The sequence below is a fragment of the Clavelina lepadiformis genome, chromosome 6, assembly GCF_947623445.1.
Source record: "Clavelina lepadiformis chromosome 6, kaClaLepa1.1, whole genome shotgun sequence".
Classification (NCBI taxonomy): Eukaryota; Metazoa; Chordata; class Ascidiacea; order Aplousobranchia; family Clavelinidae; genus Clavelina; species Clavelina lepadiformis.
In genome coordinates this window covers 8,339,073-8,366,999 of record NC_135245.1, presented here as the reverse complement: position 1 = coordinate 8,366,999, position 27,927 = coordinate 8,339,073, and the positions used below count along the sequence as shown (strand labels likewise).

General features: G+C 34.1%; 1 protein-coding gene and 1 long non-coding RNA gene across 5 annotated transcripts; one reads left to right on the top strand and one right to left on the bottom strand.

Annotated features, from left to right (window-relative positions):
* Positions 1-250: 250 nt before the first annotated feature.
* On the bottom strand, positions 251-27,927 carry LOC143462045 (uncharacterized). 4 transcript variants are annotated; one of them, XM_076960049.1, is made up of 32 exons: positions 26,213-27,927; positions 26,055-26,132; positions 24,946-25,057; positions 23,324-23,422; positions 23,114-23,175; positions 22,873-23,031; positions 20,491-20,590; positions 20,318-20,395; positions 18,334-19,215; positions 17,730-18,248; positions 17,447-17,532; positions 16,802-16,927; positions 16,533-16,623; positions 16,314-16,414; positions 15,263-15,415; positions 14,730-14,823; positions 12,612-12,899; positions 12,282-12,406; positions 11,565-12,135; positions 11,109-11,185; positions 10,706-10,837; positions 10,418-10,575; positions 10,009-10,146; positions 9,704-9,891; positions 9,474-9,623; positions 8,952-9,140; positions 8,786-8,868; positions 8,624-8,726; positions 5,878-6,072; positions 3,350-3,433; positions 3,113-3,271; positions 251-923 (listed from the first exon to the last, which is right to left on the bottom strand). In XM_076960049.1, the coding sequence occupies exons 2-32, from the start codon at positions 26,111-26,113 to the stop codon at positions 846-848; spliced, it is 5,439 nt and encodes a 1,812-aa protein (XP_076816164.1). In that variant the 5' UTR covers positions 26,114-26,132; positions 26,213-27,927; the 3' UTR covers positions 251-845. The 4 variants fall into 4 exon arrangements, with proteins under 4 accessions (XP_076816164.1, XP_076816165.1, XP_076816166.1 ...); XM_076960050.1 differs by having other exon boundaries at positions 3,350-3,430; positions 26,055-27,927; XM_076960051.1 differs by having other exon boundaries at positions 16,314-16,411; positions 26,055-27,927.
* LOC143462047 (uncharacterized) lies at positions 1,336-1,991 on the top strand. The gene is made up of 3 exons (XR_013118126.1): positions 1,336-1,415; positions 1,507-1,598; positions 1,879-1,991. It is a non-coding gene; the product is annotated as an uncharacterized LOC143462047 (long non-coding RNA).

Genomic DNA, 27,927 nt, shown 5'->3' with positions numbered 1-27,927 from the left:
ACAATTTCTGGGAAAACTGTATGATCTATGGCAAATAGCACTAAATTCACAGTGAAAGCAGTTATAAAAGGTTTTTCCAACTGTAAACGAATGCTAATGCCATGCCGTAAAGATTTTGGAAACATTACCTAAGGCAGACTTATATTGCTCATTTCCTGTTACCTGAAAATAAAATTTATCATGCTTTAAACTGCATGCAAAATAAATCTACAGAGCTTTTTTCTGAAAGTAACAAAAGTAAACAACAGGGGAACCTATTTTGACTTGTATTATCAAAAAATGATTTTCACATTTACATCACAAAATAAAAGTGCAAATATTAAAATAATTATTTAACAATAATAAATGAAGTTAATTTTGAGATGCAGCATAACTGTACCAAAATCTACCAACAGTGAAGGCAACATAGAAGGTAACATTAAAGCAAATTTTCAAACTGTCATGAAATTCTTGCAAAACAGTTTTGTCAAAATTTACTTTTAAAAGGCCTATTGCATTTTGATACAAATCGTAGCAGCAAAAATACACATCAAAGTATAACTAAATATTAAATACAATAAATCAAGAAAAGAGTATACTGTACAAAAAAATACAATTATAAATTGAGCAGAAAAAGACAGTGTATTTAAGATCACCAAACATATGAACTACAAAATATCAGTGATTCCGAAATTATTATTATTGATACAATATTATCAAGAATAATTATTCTGCATCATCATATACTCATTTCTTTACAAAAAACTACCAAATAAAAGCATTACATCCAAAGCAGGCCTACAATATTTACAACTCAATAAATTCTTTACTTATCCTTAGCTGAAAGTTGCAAGGAAATCAATTTTTTAACTGGTAGTCGAGAAATGTTGATTTGGTGGTTTTAAGACGTCAATCAAATGTTTCTCAACATGTAAATGTACATCCTGTAATACAGAGTAAGCTTTAACATACAGTTAACTATTTCTGAAGGTAACATGCATGACATGCATATTAAAAAATGAAAATTGAACATTATGCAATCAATGATTTTAGCTGAAAATGTTTAGCTTATCTACAGTTTGAGTGTTGAAAAAATAATATCACATACTTTATATTAGAACCTTTCTATGATCCTAGTTAAGAACGACACCTATCTAGAGTAAAACAAATCCTTAAAATGAGGGGCAAATCCAAGAAGTTAGCCTTAAAACAGAGGATAGTAGTCAGTCAGCATACTGGAGAAAGGATTTTTAATTATACGTAGTGGTTTAGCACTTATTCCCAAAAATGTATCACAAATTTGGCCTCTTTTATGACGAAGATAGTGGCTCTTAACCACAACGTAAAAACAACATGCTTTATGACTGAGTTTTGGATTAGGTATGGTAGTAGTGGTTGGCTAGCTAACGCTCTTTGAATGGAACACGTCTCCATAGGTAGGTGATTAGTAGCAGGTAATGGTTATTTTCAGCATAAAAATATTACAGAAGACAGAACGTCTACTGGTCAAATTTTATTCTCTTTAAGGCAGTCAATGGTCCCAGACAAAGCTAGTGCCTAAAGCCAAAATTGAGCTTGGTGAGCTGTAACTTAGCATCACCAGTAAAAATGCGCTGAAGGTAAGTTATCTCAGACTTAGTTAACGCAAACTGTTACCGTTATACGCTTAAGTACAACTTATTACTTGTTGGCCACACGAGACATTCTATTCATATTTGATACTAATACTTGAGTTATGGCACATTGTTTTTATTTTGTGATGTAATAAGACCAGCTCTCTCTGTCATAACCGATAATTTAATCAATCTGTTTCTTTGCCAATTATTTATGGCAATAACTGTTTAACCACTACAAGTCTTTTCTCGAGCATACTGACTGCCAACTACTCTTTGATTTTAGGCCAAGTTGTTCATGGAATTGCCCTTCACTTTGACAATCGAATTTCTGTCTAAACCATGGGAATTGTTTGTTTTTTTGATGATTCTTACGGCATGGTTCCTCAGACCAAATCGCAAAATCAAGCTTTGTACAAGTTTCACGCTCTGACCATTACGTAAATGATGACTGGTTGCTTCAAAATAACAAATATCTTAAAAATGACTACAAGATTTAAACAATTCAATCGCATACAATAACTTTTAAAACTGATGCACTGCCTTACTAGAATTCAATAATTCCACAGCCTCAGTTATTAATTCTAGAATAAAATATTTAACTACCAGTATGCTATTACATAAATCTGTAATTAAACAAGCACATTGACAGAACAAAGATTGATTTTGACAAATAATGCCTTTTTAAAAAATAACTTTTAACTTAATACAACTATACTATAATTTCAGAAAAAGATAAGTCAATAGAAAGAACATGTAAACAATTAACTTTTGTTAATAATAATATTATACCTTTTATTTGAATCGTACTGTCTATCTTTTATTGCACTTGTGGCCCTCAATATTGCGCCCCTTCCGGTCCCTAAGATGGAGTTTCTTTTGTGCAGTTTTCTTTAACCATCGATTTGTTGTGCACTTAAGATATTGTCATTTTTATTAAACCATGCCACTTTATATATTTATTTCGGCTGTTAATATCCGTGTTTTTAATGTTAGGGAACATGTCCTCTACATCTTCCAACTGTTGTTTTGTTATTTGTGTTATTTTGGCCTTAAATTCGTTAAACTTAGAGATTATTTCATGGGTTTGGTGGCCATGCTAACCTACCCTCTTATAGCACTATTCCTTATTGCTATCTTGCATGTTTTAAGCCCTTGGACTTTGCCAGTTTTTCCTGCTCGTTAATTATTTGTGAGCATGTGTTTTATTGGGCTATAACTACAACGGTTAGCCTCCTAACTTTCGCTTGCACAGTTAACGGCGAAAGATAAACAATACAATACAAAAAATAACGGTTGGATTAAGATAAAAGTTATCTTAAATATTAGTTGATAGATAAAAGTTACATCGAGATTATCAGGTTAGTATGTTATAACATCGAAGCAAGAAAAAATTGCCTCGAATGAATAAGTTTTGCTGGTGAAATATACAGTATGCTGCCATAATTTTGAAGCCTTTTGGACAGTTTAAAATATACAAATTTTAAAAATAAGTTACATCTTCAATTAATTAATTTTACCAAAGCTGTGTCAAGATCAGATGAAAAATAATGAGTACAGTTATCCCAGAGACAGCAGCAATTTAAGTTTTCCTTGTAGGCATCGGTTGTGTGAAATAGATCAATGTGTGCGAGAAGGGCTGTACTACAGGTGAAGCCGGCAGCTTTGCAACCACTCCACTACAAAAAAGCAAAATGTAATTAACGATGTTAACAGCTTTGTTTTACTGTAATAATCATGGGAAATGCACAACTCACCAAACACTGAAAATCACTTGTTAAATCTATGACAATGGAAGAATTTAGACTTTTTGGAGAAGTATTGCATTTCTCCCAAACCTGCTGAAGACAAAATTAAATATGATTCTGGAAAAAAGCAAAAAAATAACAATGAGCAACATTAGCTAAAAAACAAAATGATTAAGATTGTATCTCAACATACAAATATTTGACTACAGTAACCTCTCACGTAAGTGTGCATCAGTCCAAGATTCCATCCTACTAGCCTACACTAAAATTTGTCAAAAACTCTGATATTAAATTTATGAATGAGCTATTAGTTTTCCACCTGAACACATACTGAATGATCATCAAAATGATCAAAAAAATCATTATTGCCTGACATAATGTGTACAGTAAGAAACTGAACAATATTGCACTCTATATTGCAAATCTTTCTTTATCTGTAGCCGAAAAAAGTGTATAAAGCAACAACGAGTAACTGTAGTTGTAAAAAATCATAATTGCTATTTTCATGCATTGCTATTACTGCTTTTAATGTAATAGAATATATTATTGTGTTAACAATTGTTAAATGTTACTATACCAAATAGTTGTAAGAATTGCAACTTTTTGCAACAAGTGCAGAGAACTTCATATTTTATTAAATACTAACATGTTTCGGACCAAACACTGGTTCTTCCTCAGAATACAAAGTTACTAAACGCACAAGCCACAATGTGTAGTATATGAATGACAAAGTGTGATAATCCAGAAAACATGCCATTCACAAGGATAATAAGACTGTACCACACGTAGAGCAATACACTGAGTTCTAACTACAACAGTGATAATGTAGGATGCTAATCAATGAGATATGATGTGATAAACAGTAACAAACAGATAACTAAATTAAGCAAAGATTTTCAACAAAAACGAAGACCTTCTTCATAAATTTGTTTAATAAGACTGTTTTTTTGTTTAATAAGTAAGGCCTCATAAATTTTGCAGTCGTAATCATTGTGTTGATTTTTTAAGAAACTGAAGTCATTTATGTTAATTTCTTTAGTTTTACAGTAATTGCATAAAGTGATATGGTTTTTATGGCAGATTTACATAAGCTTTGTGGCTTGAGTGTTCCCTGATCCTTGAAAGGAAATGGCGATTGGTTTTACCAATATAGATAAAGTATGCGTCACATAGGATTTGTTACAAAAATAATTGGAAATTTTGAACGAAGTATAAATATATAACATTTCTAGCTTAAATTTGTTATGAATTATGTTGTATGATTTATTTTTTAACAAAATAGATGGGTTACCAACATGAAGAATTTTTAAGATGGATGGGTGGGGTGCTGCAGTCAGTTTGGTTGACATCAGGTTCATTGCTTTTAGGGGCCTGTGGTTGTTGGCACTTGTTAGCATGGAAATATTGCAATAGTGTATCAAAAAGTTTTATTGGATAAATTATTGTTATAAAATGGGGTTCTAAGTTTATCCACTTCAGACTGAAATAAGATATTGTTGGAGAAGATATGCCATGCCCTATTCAGTAAGCATTTTATCAGTCCGTGTTTCCATTTGATGGGGGTAATACTGTTAAAATTAAGTTATACACCAGTATGAGATGGTTTGTAAAATGCCCAGGATTCATTTGCTAGTTCTTTCATGAATTTGAGGTTGGGATGTTGCTGGTTCAAAAACCTGAAGAAATTTTGGGCCTGATAATGATTCTTAAAAACGATGAAGGTATCACCGACATATCATAGCTATGTTTTAGGTTTGGCGTAAGTGGTGTTTAATAATTATAATTTATTTTCTATGTGGGCAAGGAAGAAATTAGTGAGCGTGGGACCAAGAGGATTACCCATAGCTAATCCATCGATTTCTTTGTATAACGTGTTTTTGTGCATAAACATACCATCAGTAGCTATATCCGGTAAATCTCTTAAGACATTCTTATCAAAGGGTGAGGTTACTATGACATTTTTATCATAAACACAGTCAGTAATAATGCTAATAGTTTCTTTTACGGGTACATTAGTAAATGTTTATTAGAAATGTTTAATCACATTAGTACATGTTAGTATTTGATAAAATATGAAGTTCTCTGCACTTGCTGTCGTTCTTGCAGCAATTTGGTATAATAAAGCAATTTAAACTCTCCAAAAGTTATGTCAAATGTTATGAGTTGTAAGTTTATAGTAGCCCAGTGGTTCTCAACCTTTTATGGCTCGTGGCCCCCTTATAGTGACCATCCTGCTCATCAATAAAAAAATGTAGATTGTTAATTGCAAAACACTTTTTAGTTTTCTACTGCGTGTGCAGTAGCCTTAGCGCCTATAATTTTGCACAGCAAGCATAAGCACAAAAATGTGAGAAACTTCTGTCCGGCTTTGCATCGTCTCCTCCTACTACTACACTATAGCTCACTATCGAGGCATCTGTTCGTGGCCCCCTAGAATGCCCCCCAATTGAAAAACCCTGCACTAGCCGATTAGATTTAAGCTGCGTACTTAACCAAGAGATTACTGTAGTTCAAAGCAAACAAACAAAGCCACTTACGACTGTTGATTGGGTTTTGACTGAGGCAAGATGAGGGAGTGGAATGATTTGTATTTTCCCATCTTGGCAACCAATACATACCACTGGTACAACCATACCAGGCCTACATTGATCTCCAGTGACATCACTCTGGTACAGATGCATGCACAACGGGAGTCCATCAATGGATTTGGGAATGCCATAAATGGGCGGTTTCTGAAAATTTTTTATTATGCATGAACTAAGTTCATTATCCAGATAATATTTAGTAACTCAAATGTTAAAACCAGTGTTTTTTTAAGGTGTTTTGAGCGATCGTTTCGGTCGCTCAAAATAAACAATTTTTTTATGTTTGTAGCACGCCAAATTTAGTTTTTACCAAATCCAACCACAATAAAAAAAGTATCAGCAACCGATTGCTAATTTTCATTGTACTTACAGCATTGATGATAATCACACCGCTATGAGCCTATGGCAATATAATTTCTAGCTTTACAGTTTTGCCCTTGCATGTGATTTTTGCAACAGCAGTTTCAGTATTTTATACGCTACCGTTGGTCTCTGTCCGACTGCACAATGCCTGCTTTATGACGTTGTTGACTGCTTCAAAACGGCAGATTGATTTCCTGTCAAGTCGACCGAAAGGCTATATAACCGAAAAATGGTTACGGAAGAGAAGATTAATTGAAGAGCGATATGCAGTCCCTTTAGGGATTAGCCAGTTAGCTACTACATGGATTTAGCCTCATTATTTGTAGATCAATCTATTGCAGCTTTTTTGTTTTGTTAGCGTTCCCGTCTGTCAACTGCAGCTTTAAACGTGTGTAATTTCAATTTCTTTTTGAAATTGTGTGTTATTTCAGGAAAAATGTCTCACCGTAAACGCTTCTCTGATAAAGCTAACAATCAAACTATATACCAGTTCTTCCCTCGTAAACAAAAAACACCAGATGTTGATACTTCAAACCTAGAAAGTCACCTTCAAACAACACCATAAGTTTGTTTAATGATTGCTCTTCTTCTGAAGATATTCAACAGAACCAAGATATTCCCACAACGTCTTCATCAACAGTTGTAGCAAAAACACTCTCAGTAACATCCAACAAAACATACCAGTCATGGATTAAGCTGAAAGGTTTTGACCAATTCGTTCGTGCGAACCCGAATATCATGAAGGTCGACACGAACGAATCCTGAATCTATTCGTATTAGAACCAAACAATAAAATTTCCTCCAAAAGTTGTCAAGTCTTGCTTCTAAAATGACTTAATCGATAAACAAATCGCTTTCTTTCAAAAAAAAGTGTTTAAAAAACGATCGAAAAAGCAAAATCGTTAGGAAAACGACCTTCATTGTAAGTACTGCTGACTCTACTTTAACTTTGTCGGTAAAACTAGATCATCATTTTTTACATTTACATTTAAGTCAGTAAATTTATAAGTAATTTTGTATTCGGGTTCGCCATTGTTGGTATTCGTGTTCGCCCGAATCTTCCATAAAGGCGATAATCGGCGAATCTATTCGGGTTTGGGTTCGTATCGGCCCATCACTAGTAAACATGTTGCTATTGCATGCGATGGGGTTGCTGCAATGATAGGCCGTCGAATACAAGCTGCTGATGTTGATTCGCATAGCAGGTCTATGTGAAAGTTAGTTAAAGCCTGGCGTACCGGTTGGCTATCTCATGGTGAAGCTGTGATTGCATTGAAGACAAAACTTTCGGCTGTGTATGCAACACTACAATACTTTGCTTCTGAAAAGAAGGATTGCACAGCAATTGGTATTTTTCATTTAATTTGTTCAAAACGCTTTCTTTTCTCTCTTTACTCACTGAATGCTGCTTTAGAGCATCTAAACAAACTATCACTGCTATTTCAAAAAGGCAGCTTAAACTTCTCTCACATACAATCGGCACTTTCATCATGCAAAAAAGAAATCACAAACCTTGCCGATTCGGATCAGGTTGTAAATAGTTTGAAACTTGACTGGAAAAAAATTTCAAAACTTCTATCAATCTCTCAAAATGAATTCCTTGAAAATGATATTGAGCTTAACCGATTTACTTCTAAAAAATACTGGGAGGTACTGCTACGCAATCCTGAAGACCGTTTTCCCGAGCCTGAGATACTCTTTGCTTTTCGAATCTTTGATGTTAAAGAGATTCCCTTGGATCCCCACCAGCGCCAGCTTTATGGGAATCGTGATCTCCAGCTGCTGATCAGTCGATTTAGAGTTGCTTCTGCTGAACAAATCTTGAAAGTACAAAATGATTATCAGACGTTAAAAGACAGATTGGTAATGTCAGAATTTGAGTTCTGCCAAGATGCTGGTGAAGTCTGCGGCAAAATTGCTCGAGATAAGATATTCCGAGAAAGGCTTTGCTGCATAGGCAACAGCTGCATAGGCTTTGCTGCATTGCATTGACAATTCCTTTAGCAACCGTTTGGTCAGAGCGAGGATTTTTGACTTTATGTCGTGTTAAAACCAAGCAACGCAATAGACTGCTTAGTTAAACATAGTTAAACCTTGAAAAACACTGGTTAACACTACAAAAGACGGAATAAAAATAGCAGAAAGCAAGGTACATTTGTTAGTCTGCTATTTGGTAAATTTTCACTGGATAAAATTCTTAAATCCACTACATACTGAATTAGCACAAAAGTTAAAGCGACAAAACTAAATATAAAATCCTGGTACCAAAATATACTATATACATATATAATATACTCAATCAATAGGAGAACCATTAAAACAATTATTCACATACCTCATTTCTCAAAACTCTTAATTTCTTGTCCAAACATAGAGTTACAATTGAAGTAAAGTGGACCTTAAGCATTTTAATACTTCCACCATGAAGACCAAGAAACCTGAAAAATTACAACCAAATTAGCTACATGCTTCACCATACCAGCTAGTAATTACTTACCTATGTACCATATCACCAGAGTGTATATCATGAACAAGCACACTCCTATCAGATGATCCACTATATAGCAGATGGTTGATAAGCTGTAAATGCAAAATGGAAGTCTTTAATATATTGGTAAGAATGACATGTCCACTGAATACTAGATCCAATTTTGAAAAATTACCTGTAAACAATTGACAGTTTTTGTATGTCCTGATAAGATGCGCAACAATAGTCCATCTGTAGCATCTCTAACTGACACCCTGCAATCACTAGATCCACAGCATAACACACGCCTTGCCCCATCAGTGCCAGTTGTGAGGCAGCAAACTGCATGTGGTGAATGGCAATCCAGAATATCCTGAATTTGGTGCTGCAATTTTTAGAAAATAAAGAAATGAACAAAAAGGAATGCCGGTAAATTAGACATGGGCCGATCTGAACTCAAACCTGACTACCTAGATTGGTCAAATGCTGACCTACAGTGAGAACATGCATATTATTAACACTGGCAAACTCAAAACGATTATTTCCTGAAAAAGGAAGGAATTTTATTGGCAAAAACAAGCGTAAAAATCAAGTATCTCTTACTAATTTTCATTCACTAAGCGGTGTCGTGTTTTCAAGAGCTAATAAACCATACCTTCAATAACAGAGCAAATTATTTGGCAATTATGTTATGGCAAAAGAATGTTATAAAACATACCTGGTCTTTGTTGAAAACAACAACTCTTCCATCCCGTGCCCCAAGGTAAAGCAGATTATTATTACGATGCATGCATAGTAAACTGCTACTGTAATCTAATAGTTTTGTAGCTTGAAACTGACAAGACATTTCAGCAAATCTTTGATGGGTCTGCAAATACATTATAGATTTAAAAGCAACTTGCAATGCAGTAAATGGAAACCATTTAGAATGTAAATTGATAAACTTACATTAATTGTGATGAAAAGTTGGTGCAAACTTGATTCTGTGAGTGAATTACGATCACCAGTTTCATCTACAAACACTACATAGAGTGAAAGCAAAGTAGCTTGTTTTTCGTCCATCTGGTTGCTGGATTCTGGTATAATGTAAGCTGCCAGTGGTATACTGGAAAGGTTGTATGACTTCAAAATTTGACCTACCACAAAACATATTATTTCAGCGTTGCACACCAATAAAATGTTTAATTCTACCAGAACCCAAAACATTTTGCATGTTACTTTTATAGTATTACACACACTTAAATATGTAACACCTGTTTTCAAATCCGTAACATGCACTAGTTTGTCCTTTGAGCAAGTTATCATCATCTTGCACTGGGTAACAAAAACACATAATACTGAAGCAGTGTGTAGCGGAAAAGAGTTTGCATGTTTGAGAGTGATCTCAGTTTCTGCAAAAACAATACGATACTCAATTTTTAGCCAACAACAACCAAAATGCGTCATTAACAATTAATTATACATGTCCTATATTTCATTAAAGACTTTTACGTGTTTCGTTAGTTTCTAGTTACAACTTATACCACGTTTTATGCAACTAACTAGTAATGCAAAAATTAGCTTTTTCAGATAAACCAATTCCAAATTAGTTGGAATGTTAACAAATTTACAGGGAAATTTTTAAAATTATGAAGCCAATATAATTTTGACACGATCGAATACCTGCAGAAGTTAATGTAGCTGGTTTAAATAACGTCCTATTGTTCTCTGAAGGGTGGTTGGTGAAGGAATTAATGCTACCATCATGTGCTGTTACCCATGATGCCGTAATGTCAGTAGTCAAAGGTTGTTGTAAACTTAGTTTTGCAAGATAAGGATCTCTACAATGTACAGATTACTAATAACCATGCGTAGACATCATGGTGTGTAATTCAACAGAATTTTGAGTATTGTAATCTTGAGCAATATGCAATAGATATTATTCCTGCAACTACAAAATTATTGTTATACCTCGGTAATGTCTTTGTCTTCTTTTTAGGTCGCACATTTTCTTCATTTGCATAGGCAGACTGTGGCTTAACAGCAGCATGTCTGTCATTTTCTTGATGCTGGTTTTCAGTTACTCTGCCATGGCTGATATCTCTGCAAAACCAATTTGCCAATACGAGCACACCAAAATTGAAAGTACCATTTAGAGCCTTCACCAGAAAACAACTTTTACAGTTTTACAACGTTCTGTTTTGTCTTACAACATAAACATATTTTTATTCGCACAAACATTTTGACACTAATTGCAACATGAAAGCAGAAAAAATTTAATAAGCAAATAATATTAACACATGTACACTGGCCTAAATACATCCGAGGTAATTATAGCCAGTTCTATATCAAGAATAATATACTTATTTCATACTTAGCCAAAGATTTGTGATTTGGTGTAGTAGATGTAACTTCTGTATCTGATGGTGGTTGTGAGAGTGTGCCATTGTCCTAAAAGAATAAAAGTTAAAATATCAAAAAAAGTAAAATCTTTAAATAAAGTTAAATCAGTCGAAAAATATAACTTTTTTTCTAAATAAAAACAATATAGCAAATTGAGGTGACTGTAGGTTAGGCTTGGCTTGTAAAATTAATCAGAAATACTCTTTACAATTAATTAATGATAATAAAATTAATAATCCACTTTAACTCTTCCCAAACTATATACAATTCTGAAAATTTTATGCAGCACTAATTACAGTGTAAAGTGAGCATAGACAAATACATCTACATCAAACAGCCAAATGGTTTTAAAAATGTAAAACTTAATTATAGGTAGTCTCCACCATTAAAAATAAAATTTATGAAAATTGAACTTCAAAACAATTACCAATAGTAATGCATTGTCTTTTTTGCGCATTGTTGATGAGGTCACCTCACGCTCATTACTTGCATCTTCAAGATATCTTCGTATGATTGCGTCTACAGCCGTAGTATCAGGTTTAGATGCTTCTTCCAAAGGCTCTTTGTCCATGTGTGCTTGAAAATATGTAGAGCTGGATGACACAGGAAAAGGTTCATCTCTGCTGTTGCTTTGAACAATTGTGGAAGAGTTCTTATTGCAGTCATTCTCAAAAAATCTGGGAACTTCTGCGTTAGCCTTCGTAAGTGGTGTATTACTTGTAGAATTCATACTAAGATCCAAGTCAATTCTTGTGTTTGCTGTATCGTACTTTGAATTGTCATTTGAATAAATGTTTGCAACACACGAATTCTCAATACTCGGCTGTGAATGAGAAAAACTCGACTGCACTTTTGTGACTGTTGGTGATGTGCATGCAGACAAATACAGCAAATCTGGTTTTGAAGTTGGAGTAGGGGTGCTATGCAAATAACTGCCAGGCTGAAGTGAAATGTTTTGAGCAGACGAATGAGAACGACCGCTTGTTTCAAAATTCTCTCTATTAAAAATATAGTTCTGCATCAATAAAACTGTGTCATTGTTTTAGATTTTGTGTAAGTTGAATGCAAACGTGAGGTGAAGACAAAAAAACACAAGCAAGAAATCCTGTTTAAATTAATCAATTGTTGTATACACCAAAGTCACCTTAAAATTTTTAAACGGTTTTGTCTAATCTCTTGCAATTCAAGAGCAATCTTTCTATCTTCTCGACAATTGTTCTCGTTTTCTTCATCAAGTTCTTTTCGTCTTACATCAAGCTGCTCAATTAACTAAAAGCGGGAAAAAATGAATGTGAACCCTTGTATATAAATATATTTTCAAAGTTGAGTAGTATAGTTTTGCTTGAAACAATGCTTTGAACTTGTTTTCTCTAAGGAAAACAAAGTTAAACATTTTAGTAAAAACGTTTTCAGTCATTTGTTTAAAATAACCAATTTAATTTGTAAAGCATTAATACCATGACATTATACATACTTCATTCACATGGGTGATTTCTTCTAGAAGTTTTACGCTTTTTTCTTTAACATTTTTGCTTTGTCTGTGTAACAACTCTTCTCTTTCAGACATCTCCAGCAGCTGACTGGAAAAATTTCCACTCCTCCTACCAGGTGTATTATGAGAAGCACAAGGAAGTTCAGAATTTGTTGAAACCAGCTTATGCTTTTCTTGCATTCTAGATTCACCATTTACTGTGGACTCTCCTTCAGAAAATGACCGCACACGTTTTGTGGTTGCCCCGATCTCATGGAGTGCTCCATCTTGCTATTTTCAAATGAGGCCAAATGATAAAAACTTTCACATAAACCATGAACACCTTTACATATTACAATTTAAATATATCCGCTCTTGAACTAACATGGTACACAGACAAAACACATCACACGAATGCAATATCACTGTATTTAAACACAGCAAACAATAGACAATGTGTTTGTTGCGATACATGTTTTTGGTACTTTTACCCACAAACACACAACGCAGCAGAGTTTGTCTATTACTTTGTTGTTGTTGAGGTGATAATTTTACATAAGTTTTTTTTTTCATATTATTTTATATCTTATTAAACATTTTTCGTTTCTTACAACTTTAATTTTTTTACAACAAAAAAAAACAGATTGCAGGTTCGTTTTCATTAGACTCTTATCTGAAGGACATGTCTAAAAACAAGTTGGTCTTATATGAAAGAGCACTACTCACAGAATATTCTAACAAAACATCTTTGAAAAATAATTCTGGGTTAGGTAATTATAAGCAAAAGAAATTTGCAAAATTGGCCTTCATCGTGACATGGATGAAGGCTTTAGTGATGACTGATGACATAGGTACCACATCACATTCAATCATCATTCGCAAATTCATAAATTTAGCAGGACATACTGTATATCATGTATGTATCTCCTATTGCTGTATAGATTTCTCTAACTAGCAATAGGTTGATAGGTGACAGTATAGCCCAACCATGGCAACTAGTAAGCCTACGGTACCAGTTTGACAGGTAGCCTATGCGGTTCAAAGGATTCCGTAGCTTCACGGATGCAAATGACTGGACTACCAGATATTATATGTTTAAAACTATTGTAATTTTTCAATTACAATGCTTCACGTTGCTAATTTCTTCATATGACGCTTAATTGGACATCTACAGCGCAACGAAAGCAACAGCAGCAACATGTTGTTAAGCAACTTCATTAATGTATGACGTAACAAGAACCTTGATCTACGTCGCAATGAAGGCCAAAAACTAAGACGCTTTGCGATTTTCTTTTGCCGAACACTAACTAACCAAGAATTATTTTTTTAAAATATTTTACAAGAATGTTCAGTTAATAGTGTTCCTTCAAAAAAGATCAACTTGTTTTTGGACTTGCTCCTCACTTTAACAATTATCTAATTGCATCATCATCACCACAATCTTATCCATTTTTGCAGTGTGCTTATCGTTATATATTAAAACTTTAGCTAGTAAACTTATTTTTGTCTCATTTATTATATTGTATTATTGTCTGTACGCCATCTTTGGTACATTACTCCAAATAAGGACAACGTACACATCCAATACATTTTAATTTTATACCACCATTTATACCAAGGAAGCAAAATTATGAATATTCCTGCAATGGTTATAAATTTTGCAACAGTTTGGTATGTACGTCTGTTTCCATGCAACAAAAGTCAAAATTAGATATCCTTTGATATTTAGCTATTTTAATGAATGGATTAAAGTTTGAGCCAGTTCAGTTTTTTAGATGATAGATTAGACTATTGTTACTATGTGACATACAACTTTCAAGTTGTCTTCACCTTAACATGAGAAAAACTTTCTCAATACATCCCTTTTTAATGTGAATTAGATGTCCATGGTTTAATGCTGGTGCTTTGTTTACGAGCTGTGTAAAACTCGTTTAGTGCCTTACTTTGCAACTTAGGCTAAAGTATACAGTTTTACCTGTGAGAGTAAAGCGTCACTCACATAGCTGAGAAAATGCTTCTCATTGCTATAATTATGACAAACTATTATCATGTTATGTTAAAGAGCTAAAATATGACTCAAAAATGTATTTCTGTTAAATATTTGTAAGAATGTTTTGAAACCTGAGCAATAGACATGATTATATCTTCAAGATCACTTTCATCCATTGAAGAGTAAGACTTGGTGGCATCTCTTGAAACTAATCCAATACCAAATCTAGCAAAAATATTGAATTGAATATGGTATGGTAATATTTATCATCGGACAGAACAAAGTCTTCGCACAACTTAAGCCTGGTGATAATTGCTCTTCGCTCGAGCCACGGTTACCAAGCTAGCCTTTGTGCAAGTTCCGTTTGTGACACACTTTTTATTATTTACTTTTTTATATAGTATTGCTTTGCCCAAGGGCACATTATAGCACCACTGGGTATTGAACACGGAAAATAAGCCGCATTTATTGCAAGGCCAGCTACCAAGCCGACGAATAGTGAATACATGGAAGCTCAAAAAATAAATACTAAAAAGTTACCAATCGACTAAAGTTACTTCAGCATTTATGAGTGGGAGTATCTGTGGTGTATTCGTACGTGGGCTATGAGCAAGTCTGCTACTTGTATAGTCCCCACTTTTCTATAAAATGGATGCAATTATACCTTGGTCCACTCAGTCTTCTTTTGGCTTGAGAGCTGTCAGCTTTTCTTCTTGTTGTACGACCGCTAAGTTTTAACAAAAGTTTGGCCAATCTGGCTTGTTTCTTATCACTATCACTGTTGTTGGCACTAGGTTTATGTTCTCGAACAACTAATCTGCCAAAACAGAAAATTAGTTTCAGATAGTTCACAAGGTTCAGTTAAGTGATATTTCCCAAACACAACTCAAAGTGAAGGGAAAACAAGTTGGCTTTCAAATCAAATAGCAGTTGTCAGTGAATATACTGGTGAACAGATTTGTAATAATTTGTAGTGGTTAAGCATTTATTGCCATGAATAACTGGCAAAAAAAACGCAACTTCATGCTTAATTACGACAATGATGGGTCTTCATATTACGTCACAATAAAAGAAACAATCACCCAGGTATTTGGATCAAGTAGGAATAAAATGTTTCTTGTTAGAGACAATTGAACAGTAATAAGGTATATAATTGTAGCTTATTTAAGTGTACAACAGGAACATTTTGCGTTAACTACGCCTAAACAAGCTTGGTGTATTTTTGTACTTGTTAACTTAAACGCTAACCTAGCTTAGAGTGCAGTTCAATCTTGCCTGTTGGCTCTAGCCTAGTCTAGTACTGGTACTGGTAAGCGCGATAAAAGCAAGAATGCTTTACTAGTATTTGTACTGTAATATGTAACATTCCTATGCTGAAAATAAACATTACGTGCTACTAATTACACTACACAATTACTACCTATTCCACGCAAAAAGCGTTAGCTAGCAAACTCCAGTCATCAGGCATATTGTATTTGCACTGTGATATCATAATGACCACGGTTTTCGTCATAATGGGAAGCTAAATTGTTTAACCACTGCATATTATTAAAAATCCTTCATCACCAGTATGCTTACTGACAACTACTTTTTAAGGCCAATTTGTTTTTGGACTTGTCCCTCACTTTAGACATTCCAACGAGAAATACCATATTCCAAGCAAAAAAAAATATGTAACTTACAATAAAACTTGAAAATAAATTTTTGCAACCAACCTGCTTCTGGCTTTGCGGACATTGGGTTTGGGAGTGTGTTTCTTACTTGCATCGACCACACAACGTTCTGGTTCATCCACGTCATCACTCTTTCTATCCTGCTGATAAATATTAACAAAAAAACTTTGCAGAGTTTTAACAGTTTAGACAGAATATTTATTGATGTGGTGATGATAAATGTTTAAAACATGTTTGATACTCGATACAAAAACTACTGACACAAGGTACTTGTTCGAAATTTAACTTCAATGATGACGTTGTGCTCTCCTCATCAAAAGTTTCATTTACTTGAAGAGATGAATCAAAGTGTCTGTATATTGTTATATGTATTTTCACAAACACTGACACAAAATTAACTTGAAACGCATTTTGTCTATCTGCTTTTATAGCATTTGTAAAAGATAAGCACGCACATTGATTGAATTTGTACTGTTTTTCGATTACACTGAAATATTTCAAATTGTCCATGGCAAAAGAGAATGTCTTACTCATTCTGATTGCAATCTAATTCATTTTGCTTTCTCTTTGCAAGTTTTAGCAATTGATTTCGAACTATTTCAGGAGATTTTCCTCTACTTGTACAATCAGTTTCTGCCACATCTAGAACAGTAAACCTGGAAACACAAAAAATAAAATTTTTAATCGTGTTACTAATATAACCACCAAAGCAATATAAAACCCAGTTACAAACAAAGAATTGTTAACTTCAACTACAAATTCGAGATGAGGTCCTTAAAAATGAGATAAAAGGTTAATCGTTTTACAATTTTAAAGTGAAATGGTGCTGTATCATAATCTGTATCTTTGACTTTGGAGTATCTTTAAACCTAAACCTCACTCCTGTTCAAAAACGTTTTGTAACAGCTGTGTCCAACTTTAGTAAAAAAAATTTCTGACTTAATCAACTTTTCAGCTACCACGTAATAGTAATCAGTTTTCAATACCATGGTAAAAGCATTTAATCTACTTCTGGAAAAAATTGTAGGTGAATAGAATACCAAGCCATAAATCATTAACAAAGTTTCACACATTCTCCTAAAAGTCTCATTGCTTAATACCAACCTATTTACAAAAATAACACACCTACAAACATGAAGAACTGAAAAAGTTTATCTCATACATCAAGTACTCACTTCCTAATGGGTTCATCACTGATGCTACTTGAAGGAACTGGCTGGAGTTTAACAGCAGTGCCTTTTTTAGATTCAAAACTTTCTGCCTAATATCCATTTTCAAAGTTGTTACAGTTGTTAAAGTATATAAAAGAAAGGATAAAAATGCTGATAAGTTAAAACAAATAAAATGGAAGAAAGTTTGGTGGTTAAAAACATTTTCATGATTAATAAAGCTAAATGACTCTAAACTAATGGGCTATTTCAAACAAAGAGTAATGCTATAGCAGTGAGCTTAACTTACCCTTATAATTTTCCTTAGAGAAGAATCAGAGCAGCAGACTTCATCATATTGCAAATTTTTCCCTTTATCTTTATCAGCAGCTTGTAATTTGGTTTCATGGTCAGAAAGCATCGTTTTCACTTCAAGTGTTTCCCTGTCAGAATCTATAGTCTCAGTTGAGCTTTTGTCTGTGAATTTTTTTGTAAATATCTGTGCGGCGAATGAAGATTGTGTAGAAAGCAATGAACCGCTAGATATAGAAGAACATCTTGTGGGTGGCTTGAGCTCATCCATGATGGCTTTAAACTTTCTACGAATTGTGTTACACTCAGCAGACCCAAAAGTAACAGCTGACTGAGTGGAATTATGATCTAAACTAAGCTCCGCAGTCAGTGGTTTTTCTTCTGATGAAAATGAGGACTTAATGTTCGTTTCCAGGTCACCATTCCTTACTGTTACCAAACATTTCAAAGCTTTTAGCCGTTTTGAAGCATATCGAGAGTCAACTGACGTTGCATCACTGGATGATTTACAAAGTTTCTGAAAATAAAAATAGGATAAATTTAACTCACTTGGCAGAAAAGTATGACATAAGTGCAGCTATCACATCTTTCCTATGTAGTACCTTTTCCTTAGGTTGTTTCCTTGATGAAGTACTCCATCCAATATGGTGACGTGGTTCATCAACTTTTACATCTTCAATCTTTGAAATATTGGAGGTACAATGATCTTTACTGGGAGGGAAATCAGAAGTCTGCTCACTCCGCTCTATAGTTGTATCCTTTGGTATGTTTAGTAGTGGCTTTAATTTACTAACTGTTGTTCCTGTGTGTTTGTGTTGTTTTGGTTTATCATGTGAGATATTGGAACTTAATAAATCCTGCATCTGTAAAGGCTGCGAGATAGTATTATTGTTTACTGTGGTAGAGCTGGTCCTATGCATTTCTGCAGTGGACACAAGCTTTGAGCAGTCATTATTACTGGGACCCTTTGTTATACTTTGGATAATTGGATAATTTGGGACAAAAAAGGGTTCCGGCTGTAATAAATCTGGGTCGGAATGTGCTGGCGTCACATGAGACTTTATGATCGGTGTTCTTGTACTAAACGATTCACTTTTATGAGTTGAATATATTCTACTTGTTCCAGAGTTGGGATAATCCACGCTCAATGAAGAGTTAGAAGATTCTGATCTTTTATATCTGTTCCTCTTTGTAGGTTTTCTGTCATATGTATTCCATTCCCAATGACCACTGGAGTTATGATGGTTAAAAACCGGCCCACTTCTGAAACTAGGCCTATGTTGTCCATATGTGGGCATCCTTGGTCCATAAGCATTTCGTGAAAAATATCGTTGATGGTATGCAGCTCCACGTGGTTGATGTCTATGCTTGCTCCATAAAAACTGGTTTTGTTCCCCTTGATTACTCCATGATGACTGAGGATGGTAGCAGCTTCTTCCAGCAAATCTAGTCTTAACCAGAGGACTATGACTATTTTGATGGTACTGGTAAAACACAAAATCTTTGATTCAAAAACAAGAGAGCAATGCCATTCAAAATCAATAAAATAAATAAAAATTCATATATATACTCATTACTAATATCAAAGTATTATCCTAGCATGATAACTTTTTAAAAATCTTCAAATCAAGCATGGAAAAAACAAACAGTCGACAAACTCAAACCAGCCAACATGGGTCCATTGTAATATGTGAAAAATTACACAGAAATGCTTTTCACAATGCACCATACTGTGAAACTATGTACTATACCAATTGATTTTTTGTGATTATAACTGTATATACCTCACCTAAAACAAAGGCATTATAGTAGCAAATGTCCAGATATAGTGATTGTGGCAGTCAAATACATTTATGACTGATTACAATTAGGCCTACGAATCGGTAGGTTTTGGCACATGACTTGCTAGTGGGAATTTACCATATCACAAATTTTTCGCAATTCTACCCAAGAAACCACTATTTTTTTAAAGGAAAGCATAGAAGCCTGGGTCAGCACCATTCTGTGGAAGTTTGTGTTGCGCCAGAGATGAAAGAAAATTTTAGACTAACAAGTAATAATTCAGGCAATTTTGCAGATTTTTTGCTGTCTTTTTAAATTCGCCTTCAGTTACTCGCCTTCAAGTGAGTAATTATTGTGATGTCATAATGTGAATAGTTGTTGAATTCGTGTCAGGTTTTGGTTTGAATAAAATGAATTGTTTAACCAAGAACTAGTAGTAACTAGCAACCCTAAATGCATTCCACACATACACACATGACAAAGTAATTGATACACTTAACCAATGAACGTTTGTGACCCTGACCCACCATATAGCAACACTGCACCGCAAACATTACCACAAACATTCATTGTGTAGTGGCATTTTTCATATATATCAGTCCATATTTCATGCACACTCATTTTGATACATCAAACCATAAAGATGTATTTTTCAGATGTGTTTGACACGCCTGTTTTAAATACACTTGTATTAACCAATCTTTAACCTAAAAATTTATTTAATTTATAACGTTTTTTTCAACACAACATATACAGATTTTTTTACCTGGGAATTGCCTAGTATGAATTATAAAATCAACTTACAGTTTTGATTGCAGCATGTTCATCTATTTTGCTGTGGGCACTGCCATATTCAAGTGGTTGCTTTATGTTACTACACTCCTAATAAATGTAGATAAAATAAATATAACCAAACTTTGTGAAAACAACGAGTAAATCAAATAATGAAAACCAAAAGTTATCCTTTGTGAAAATACCTCTGCTAATGATAAGGGAGAAAGAGATGACCCTGCCCTATCTTCTATTGGTTTTGGATGAATATCTTTCTTTGGTTTGCACATAAATGTGTCTCTGTATCTAAAAATGAGCAGAAAATTAGTTTAACCAAGAATTAGAATGCTTATAAGTGTAATAATACAAACAAAATCCCCAAATCTCATATATAGTAATGGGATTCAGATGCTTTGGGAAAATCGATTGCTGCTGAGCAAATGCACTGTGTTGGTTGTTAAGTCTAAAACAATCAATTGCTTTCGCTTGAATTTTGATCACTAAGATTGTAACAAAATCCTGGTAACAAACTTTCCCATGTATCCCGCGGAGTATCTCAATTTTTATTGTTAACGAATAGCTCTACAATATGAAATACAAATATGTGAAATTGGGAAGTGATGAGATCGAGCTTGTTAAGGAGTTTCGTTATTTGGGGGATATGACAGGGGAAAATGACAGTACTGGCAGGGCAGTGACGGCAAGAATACGCTCTAGTTGGAAAGAGTTTTAGGAATTGTCTGGTACACTCTGTGGCAGACTACTCTCTACCAACCTGAAAGGAAGGCTGTATAAAGCATGTGTAAGAAGTGTGATGTGCTATGGAGCTGAATGCTGGGCGATGAAGAAGGTTGATATCAGGCGAATGCAGACGACAGAAATGAGGATGATTCCAATGATGTGTGGTAAGACACTACGAGATGGGATTACCAATGATGTGATAAGAAGGTGGACATGTGTGGAAGATATTGAAGAACATCTGAGAGGACATCGTCTGAGATGATGGTTCATCTCCGAATGAATGAGGAGAGCTTAATAAGAAGAGTACAACATAAGATGATTGAAGGAAAGGTGAAAAGGGGAAGACCAAAGAAAACGGTTCCATGACATATGACCGCGGGAAAATGACCGCGAACAAACTCACCGGGAACAACTGAACGTGACGTAAATTGACCGCGAACAAACTGACCGTGATGTAAATTGACCGCGAACAAACTAACCGGGAACAGACTTACCGGAATGAAAATTGACCGGGAGGTAAATTGACCGTGCAAGTGCTGAATTATTGTGTTTAAGTTGATGGTAGTATATGATATGTAAAGTAAATATTTGTTTGTAACTATTTCCTTTGTTTTTAACAAAAATTTTTTTTATTTCAATACACATTGAAACATTTATTGAAATAAACAGAAATATTTCCGGAAATACGAGTAACAACATTAAAAGAAGTTCACTGCAAAACACATATGACACTACATAATAAGGGCACTAAAATTTACACAAACTGTTATTTGACAAATAAGGAAGTTTATTGCGCAAATTGTAGGTTGTGGGCGATGCCTCTGAGAAAATCTAATATGTCACGGTTTGCAAAATCTTCAACGATGGTTTGAAGTCGCGCATCCAGATCCTTGTATTTTCTCCTTTTGGCAGGAGGCCCTACACCCTACAAGGGGCCAACAAACCCTACGAGTGGAAACCTTGACTGCAATACACATACTAAATTGGCTGGGATTAAAGCTGATGCGCGACTAGATAGTGAATTAGATTTTTGACCTTTTGACGGCCAATTTGTCGCCGGTTAATTTGATCGCTGGCCAATTTACGTCACGGTTAATTTGATCGCCGGCCAATTTGTTGCCGGTCAGTTGACCACTACCAGTTGTCGCCGGTGAATTTGTTCACGGTCATTTCACGTGATCCCAAAGAAAACAGGGGAAGAGACGGTGAAGGATGATATGAAAAGAAAAGGTTTGAAGATCGAGGATGCCATCGACAGGGGAAAGTGGAGGCGTCGCTGCAGACAACTGGTCGACCCTGAATTTGTTTCGGGATGAAGACCAGGCCTGAACAACAGGCGAATGGAAGATGATGAATAGCTCTACAATAGATACCTGCAAAGGCTGCAATCAATAAAAAGTTTGATTGTCAATTTGTCATTAACACTTCACAAAAAAGAGATTGTGACAACATTCACTAACGACTATTGTTGTCGATGATTGTCAATCACTGCTGGTCAGTGCTCAACCAAGCAATTTGCGAAAACTCTGGCTGGTACAGACCCTTGTTCAAAAATCAAAAATTGATTTCCTTAAATCTGTAGCAAATGTTACAAGGAAATCACAGGCCTTGTTAATATAAAAATGTTGTTTTGTGAGAAAATCCTTAAATCGCTTTCTGCATAACTTATACAGTTATTGAATTTTGTCCCAAGAGTGAAATCCAGTCTGGGTATGATCATGGAACCGGTTTATCGGTTGTTAATTTTTTTTGAATCCTACCCATGCTGCAAGTATCACATTAACTTCATTTTAAAACAGCCAACGTTTGTGTGGATTCAAATACAGATGTTAAATAATTTGGCTTACTTCATTAGACCATACACTGGACCAGATAGTTTATTGTTTCGAAGATACTGTTTTCTTTTTTCCATGTTATCACGATGAATGCCTTCCTGCAGATGACTCACATACTCAGATAGCCCTTTGCAAGTAATACAGCACAAATTGCATTCATGCATGAAGTCTCTGTATGGAAATAACAGTTTCAAACACTCTGAAGCACACACCTTGGGACGGGCTACATTATATATATATATACAAAACTTACTTTCCTTTTTCAGTATCCAGAGCTCGATGATGCAAAAGGGAATATAGATGTTCTTCAAGTTCCTGGTATGTAAAGGTATGTTAATATTTAATTTAAAATATTTAAAAACAAGCATACAATAAATAATTATTAAGCCTTTCTCTAACAAGGTAATTGTTATACATTTCACAATAATCTCTGAATGTTCTATCTTAAGGTATTTAGACTTACAAGTTCTGTTTTGAAGTGTAATTCACAGAGTGAGCAAATTGTAAATAAGCTTCCTATACTCTCATCAGGCATCATGTGAGGCTTGCTTTTGGCAATGATCTTTAAAAGTTAAACATATCACATTACTGTACCAAAAAATGAAAAACAATAACCTAAAATAAAACTGATTAAAGGGATTTTGTTGCAACTTAGTGAATTAAAAAGATGTTACTGCACTGTCAGCTCTCGATAATATTATTAACGTATCATTAGTATATAAAAAATAATAAAGCAGAATATTGGATGGCACTCTAGGGTAACTTTTGCTTTTAATTTCTCTACACAAGCATCAGATTGTGTCATCAGGTGTACTAAGAGATGTAAGTAACATAATGTAAAAGATCTCTAGTTACACCTGATGAAGCAAGTTGATGAAGCTTGCGAAAGCTTATGTAGATACATTAAAAATAAAAGTGACCTTTAGAGTGCTGTCTTTTATTTTGCCTTTTTCTTTTCTAATTTGCTTATTATCAAAATTAAGTACAGAATTTTGGTCAAACTTTTGTCAATTTCACAACACTGCTAATGCATATAGATATAAAATTTCAATTTGCATTCCTGGAACATAAACATTTTACACCTAGTAAAATTGTGATCTAATACAACTGTAATGGATCTTTCTGTAATTAATCTTTCTGTAATTAATCTAATGGATCTGTCTGTAACTAATGTATGCAATATTTAGCTAAACTTCAACTTCATTTGATGCCAAACGGCACCAAATGCTTTATATGACTACACCCACCAGGTTAGGAAATTTGAATAAGTGCGCCACTATGGCCGTTATGACAGTGGTCTTCTACAAACAAAAACTCATTGATAGAAATGAATAAAGCCTCAATGAACAGCATGTGCTTAACAACCATGAAATAGCCAGGTAAATTTCAAGAACAGTTTTGACAAGTCCAGACACGATTAGCTGTAGTAAAAACTTTTCACTGAGCTGTGGTAATAACAATAAATGTATGACAGATCTACCTTTACATATGAAATATCTTAAAATCATAGTACCTGTAAAATCTATATAATATATAGTGGTTGGTATAATGTGTGTTTTAAATAACAGTCATTTTATTACCAAGCTGCAAATAAATTTTAACCATTTACAAATTAAGTAAGTGTATATATCTAGGTGAAATAAAATAAAAGTATGAGTAATGAATATCATGTCAATGGTCCCTTAAAATGTTAACTCTTACCCAATCTATCAGCCTAATCAGGCATGATAATGTTAAGTCACAAGTAAGTTTAACTAAAGAGTCTTCTATAGCTTATACTGAAAGCACTTATTTTAGATATATATATAGATAGTATAAATAACATTTTAAAACTTTATTGTTTTAGTGTTACAGGCACATGTGTTTATGCAAAAAAAAAAAGGTAATTTAGTTTTTATTTATTTAGTTAAGCAATAAACATTCACCATTCATCAGAAGCTGGCAATATAAGTATAGATACATTTACATAACCCCTGTGCCATGCAACCTACAGCAACTAACAACCAGTAGCTACAAACTCAGCTTAAAAACTGAATGTGATTTATATTGTGACAACAACAGTAACAATGTTACACATTATCATACCTTGTCCTTCACAGGTTTTCTAGTTTGAGAGCGAAGTGATTCACGTATCCTTTTTAGGTTTTTGCAAGGATAATCATTTGAAAGACGTCTTTTTACTGGTGATAGGGTGAACCTTACAAAATTAACAGATATATACAGTTGAAACATTTACTTGTTGTTTATCTGAGTTACATACAATGAATAGACTAAAAATTAAGTTAAACAGAGCTACTATCATTCTATGTGTCATTATTAAATGCACAAGTTTAGCATTATATATATATCAATATCATACATATTATAAGTATGTTTCTTCCATAGTTATGATGGATCAAGATGTGATCATACAGAAATCGAATTTCAGAATAGTTTTAAAACCGAGAAATTACCAACAAATTTGTAATCAACAATTTTTCAGTAATACATTCATATATATGAAAATTAAAACAATATGAATATTGAAAGTAATACGTAATTTTTTGACATACTGTGTGGTATGTAATAAAAACATCTTGAAAGCCATTTTATGATGGTGCACAAGTGCATAGACATAAATTGGAACCAAAAACATTTTGTCATTATAACTGGCAAGTCATCAGTAAAACTTTATCAAACTATTTGAAAGGCAATAATTTCGGAACAGATAGTAAAGCAACAAATGATTCACATGAGAATAGTCACCTGCCTATATACTTTATAAAAATTTAGTTTATTGACTTTGAATTGATTACGGAATCAACAATCCGTTATGCTTACTGGCCCGAAGCATTGCAAAGAACACTGTAAGGAGATTTATGACTGGCAGGCCTGATATAGGCTATACATGATTTATATATAGTATGGTATCTCTCAACTAAAAAACTATATATTGCTGATTAGCCTATTATATAAAATTCATTCAAAAATTAATAATAACATCACTAACATTAAAACTTTTTAAGTAACTATCTTTATAGCTAACTTATTAGTTTATTAACATATTTTAATGTTGTTATGAAAAAACTGAAAGTAGGTCAACAAACTATAGACCTTGTAAACATTTAACCCTACCATATGACTAGGGATAACACACATTGTTACAAACTACAAGGAAAATATCTGTTACCATTTGTTTAAAAAGACACACTTACGAATCAGCAAGTGGAGCATTTTGCGTTTGTTCAGTAACATAATCTTTACAGCAAGCCATTTTTCTGCATCCATGTACCCTTGAGTTAAAAACTGATGACAGATATCATGCTAGCAGTTTCTGATACAAAATCTAAGTTTATATAAAAAGCATACTTACTTCTTGATAATATGTCGCAATTACTAAAATTGAAAAGCAAAGAATATCATATTTAGCATAATTATAATAATATAACATATATATAGTCATATATACAGGAATAGTCATATATAGTCAGTAGCCAAGATATAATTTTGCTCTAAACATCACCTGCACAATACCGCTACACATGCAAATAATGCAATGAAACATTTTAAGCATTAACTGAGAAGTCATTTAATTTAATTTTGCATTTTAAGAAGAGCTGCCAAATGTTTACGAAGCAGATATTAACACCAACATAAATGCACTATTTCCACACAGCTATACAAAAACCCCTAAATGTGCAAACGCCAATTATCTGTGTTGAGCAGGTGGGAAACTGAGAATTAATCCACTGAAGAATTAATGAAAACATATATTAATCAAATGAACAAGAATGCCCTGGGGCTAGGCAAAACTTCCGTAAAAATAGCATAGGAATCTTTGTTTGCAAATGGTTGTAAAGCTTAGCACTATGTCAATTTGCACAGACAATATTTACAAGAAACGACCATGGCGCCAACTGCTCAATGTATAGTTAAGACAGGAAGGCAAAATGAATAAAAGTAAAATGCCAGCGTTGCTGCTGAGACTTGAGAAAATACTAAGACGATATTTTATTGCTGAAGTAGTAACTGTTGGTACAAAAATGGTGTGACAGTCTACACTCTACATGTTCAATCAGTGCAATTCAACATCAATCTTTGACAAAGAAAGTTAAAACTACATATTCTTGTGCAGTAGATATACCTCCTCACAGGTCAAAACTACTGGAAAGATTTAGTCAAGGGCTTTTAACTTACTGTACTAGGTTTAGAATGACAGGTTTCCTTGATTGCATTATAGCAGCTAAACCAAGCTAAGCAAACCTTGTCAGCCGATATCTGTTAGCATAGTAAATCCAGCCAGCCAACTAAGCCACTAGTGTAGCTTCAACAACGTTATCAGGAGTTAGCTAAGGTAGCCTATTCTTAATTTGCCACACGCGAGTTTAATTTGAAGTAGAATTCTAAAACATTTTATTGTGGTAAATTAAAATTGGTTTAAGTCGTTGTCAAATACATGGTAATCAATAATCACACAATTCGGACTTTTCAATCAATCAAAGATACGCTTCCATCTACCCACTAGGGCACTAGGCTATTCCAGCAAAACAATTTTAAAAACAACGCCAAGGAGTACGCTTGGCTAATCTAAATTTCATCACATAATTTGACGAGACCTAACCTGTGGTTAGCAGTATAAGCAATTAATGGGTCTCTCTAGTGCAGAAGTGCACAACCACATGATGCATACTATACCCCAGCTACTTGAACTGTGACGTCATCTGGTTGTGCATGTCTGCACTTGACCCCAATTAACCATGTAGGGAGTGTAGACTGCAGGGGTGTTCAACCTTTTTGGGCAAAGGGCCACATGCGATTTACAAATGATTGCGCAGGCCACTTGAGTCTTTACTGCTAATTGCTAATTAAAACCCTCCCACCAAAATTCTAATCTTAGAAATAAATTGTTATGAAATAAAATTAACTTGAACAGTTGTACACCCCTGCACTAGAGACTATAGTATATTATCTATCTAATGCTCTATTATCTATATAGTCTATTATCTCTACTATCTATTGCTCTATACTATAGACTCTATTCTATACTATAGTATATCGACTATAGAGCAATAGACAAAGAAAGCAAAC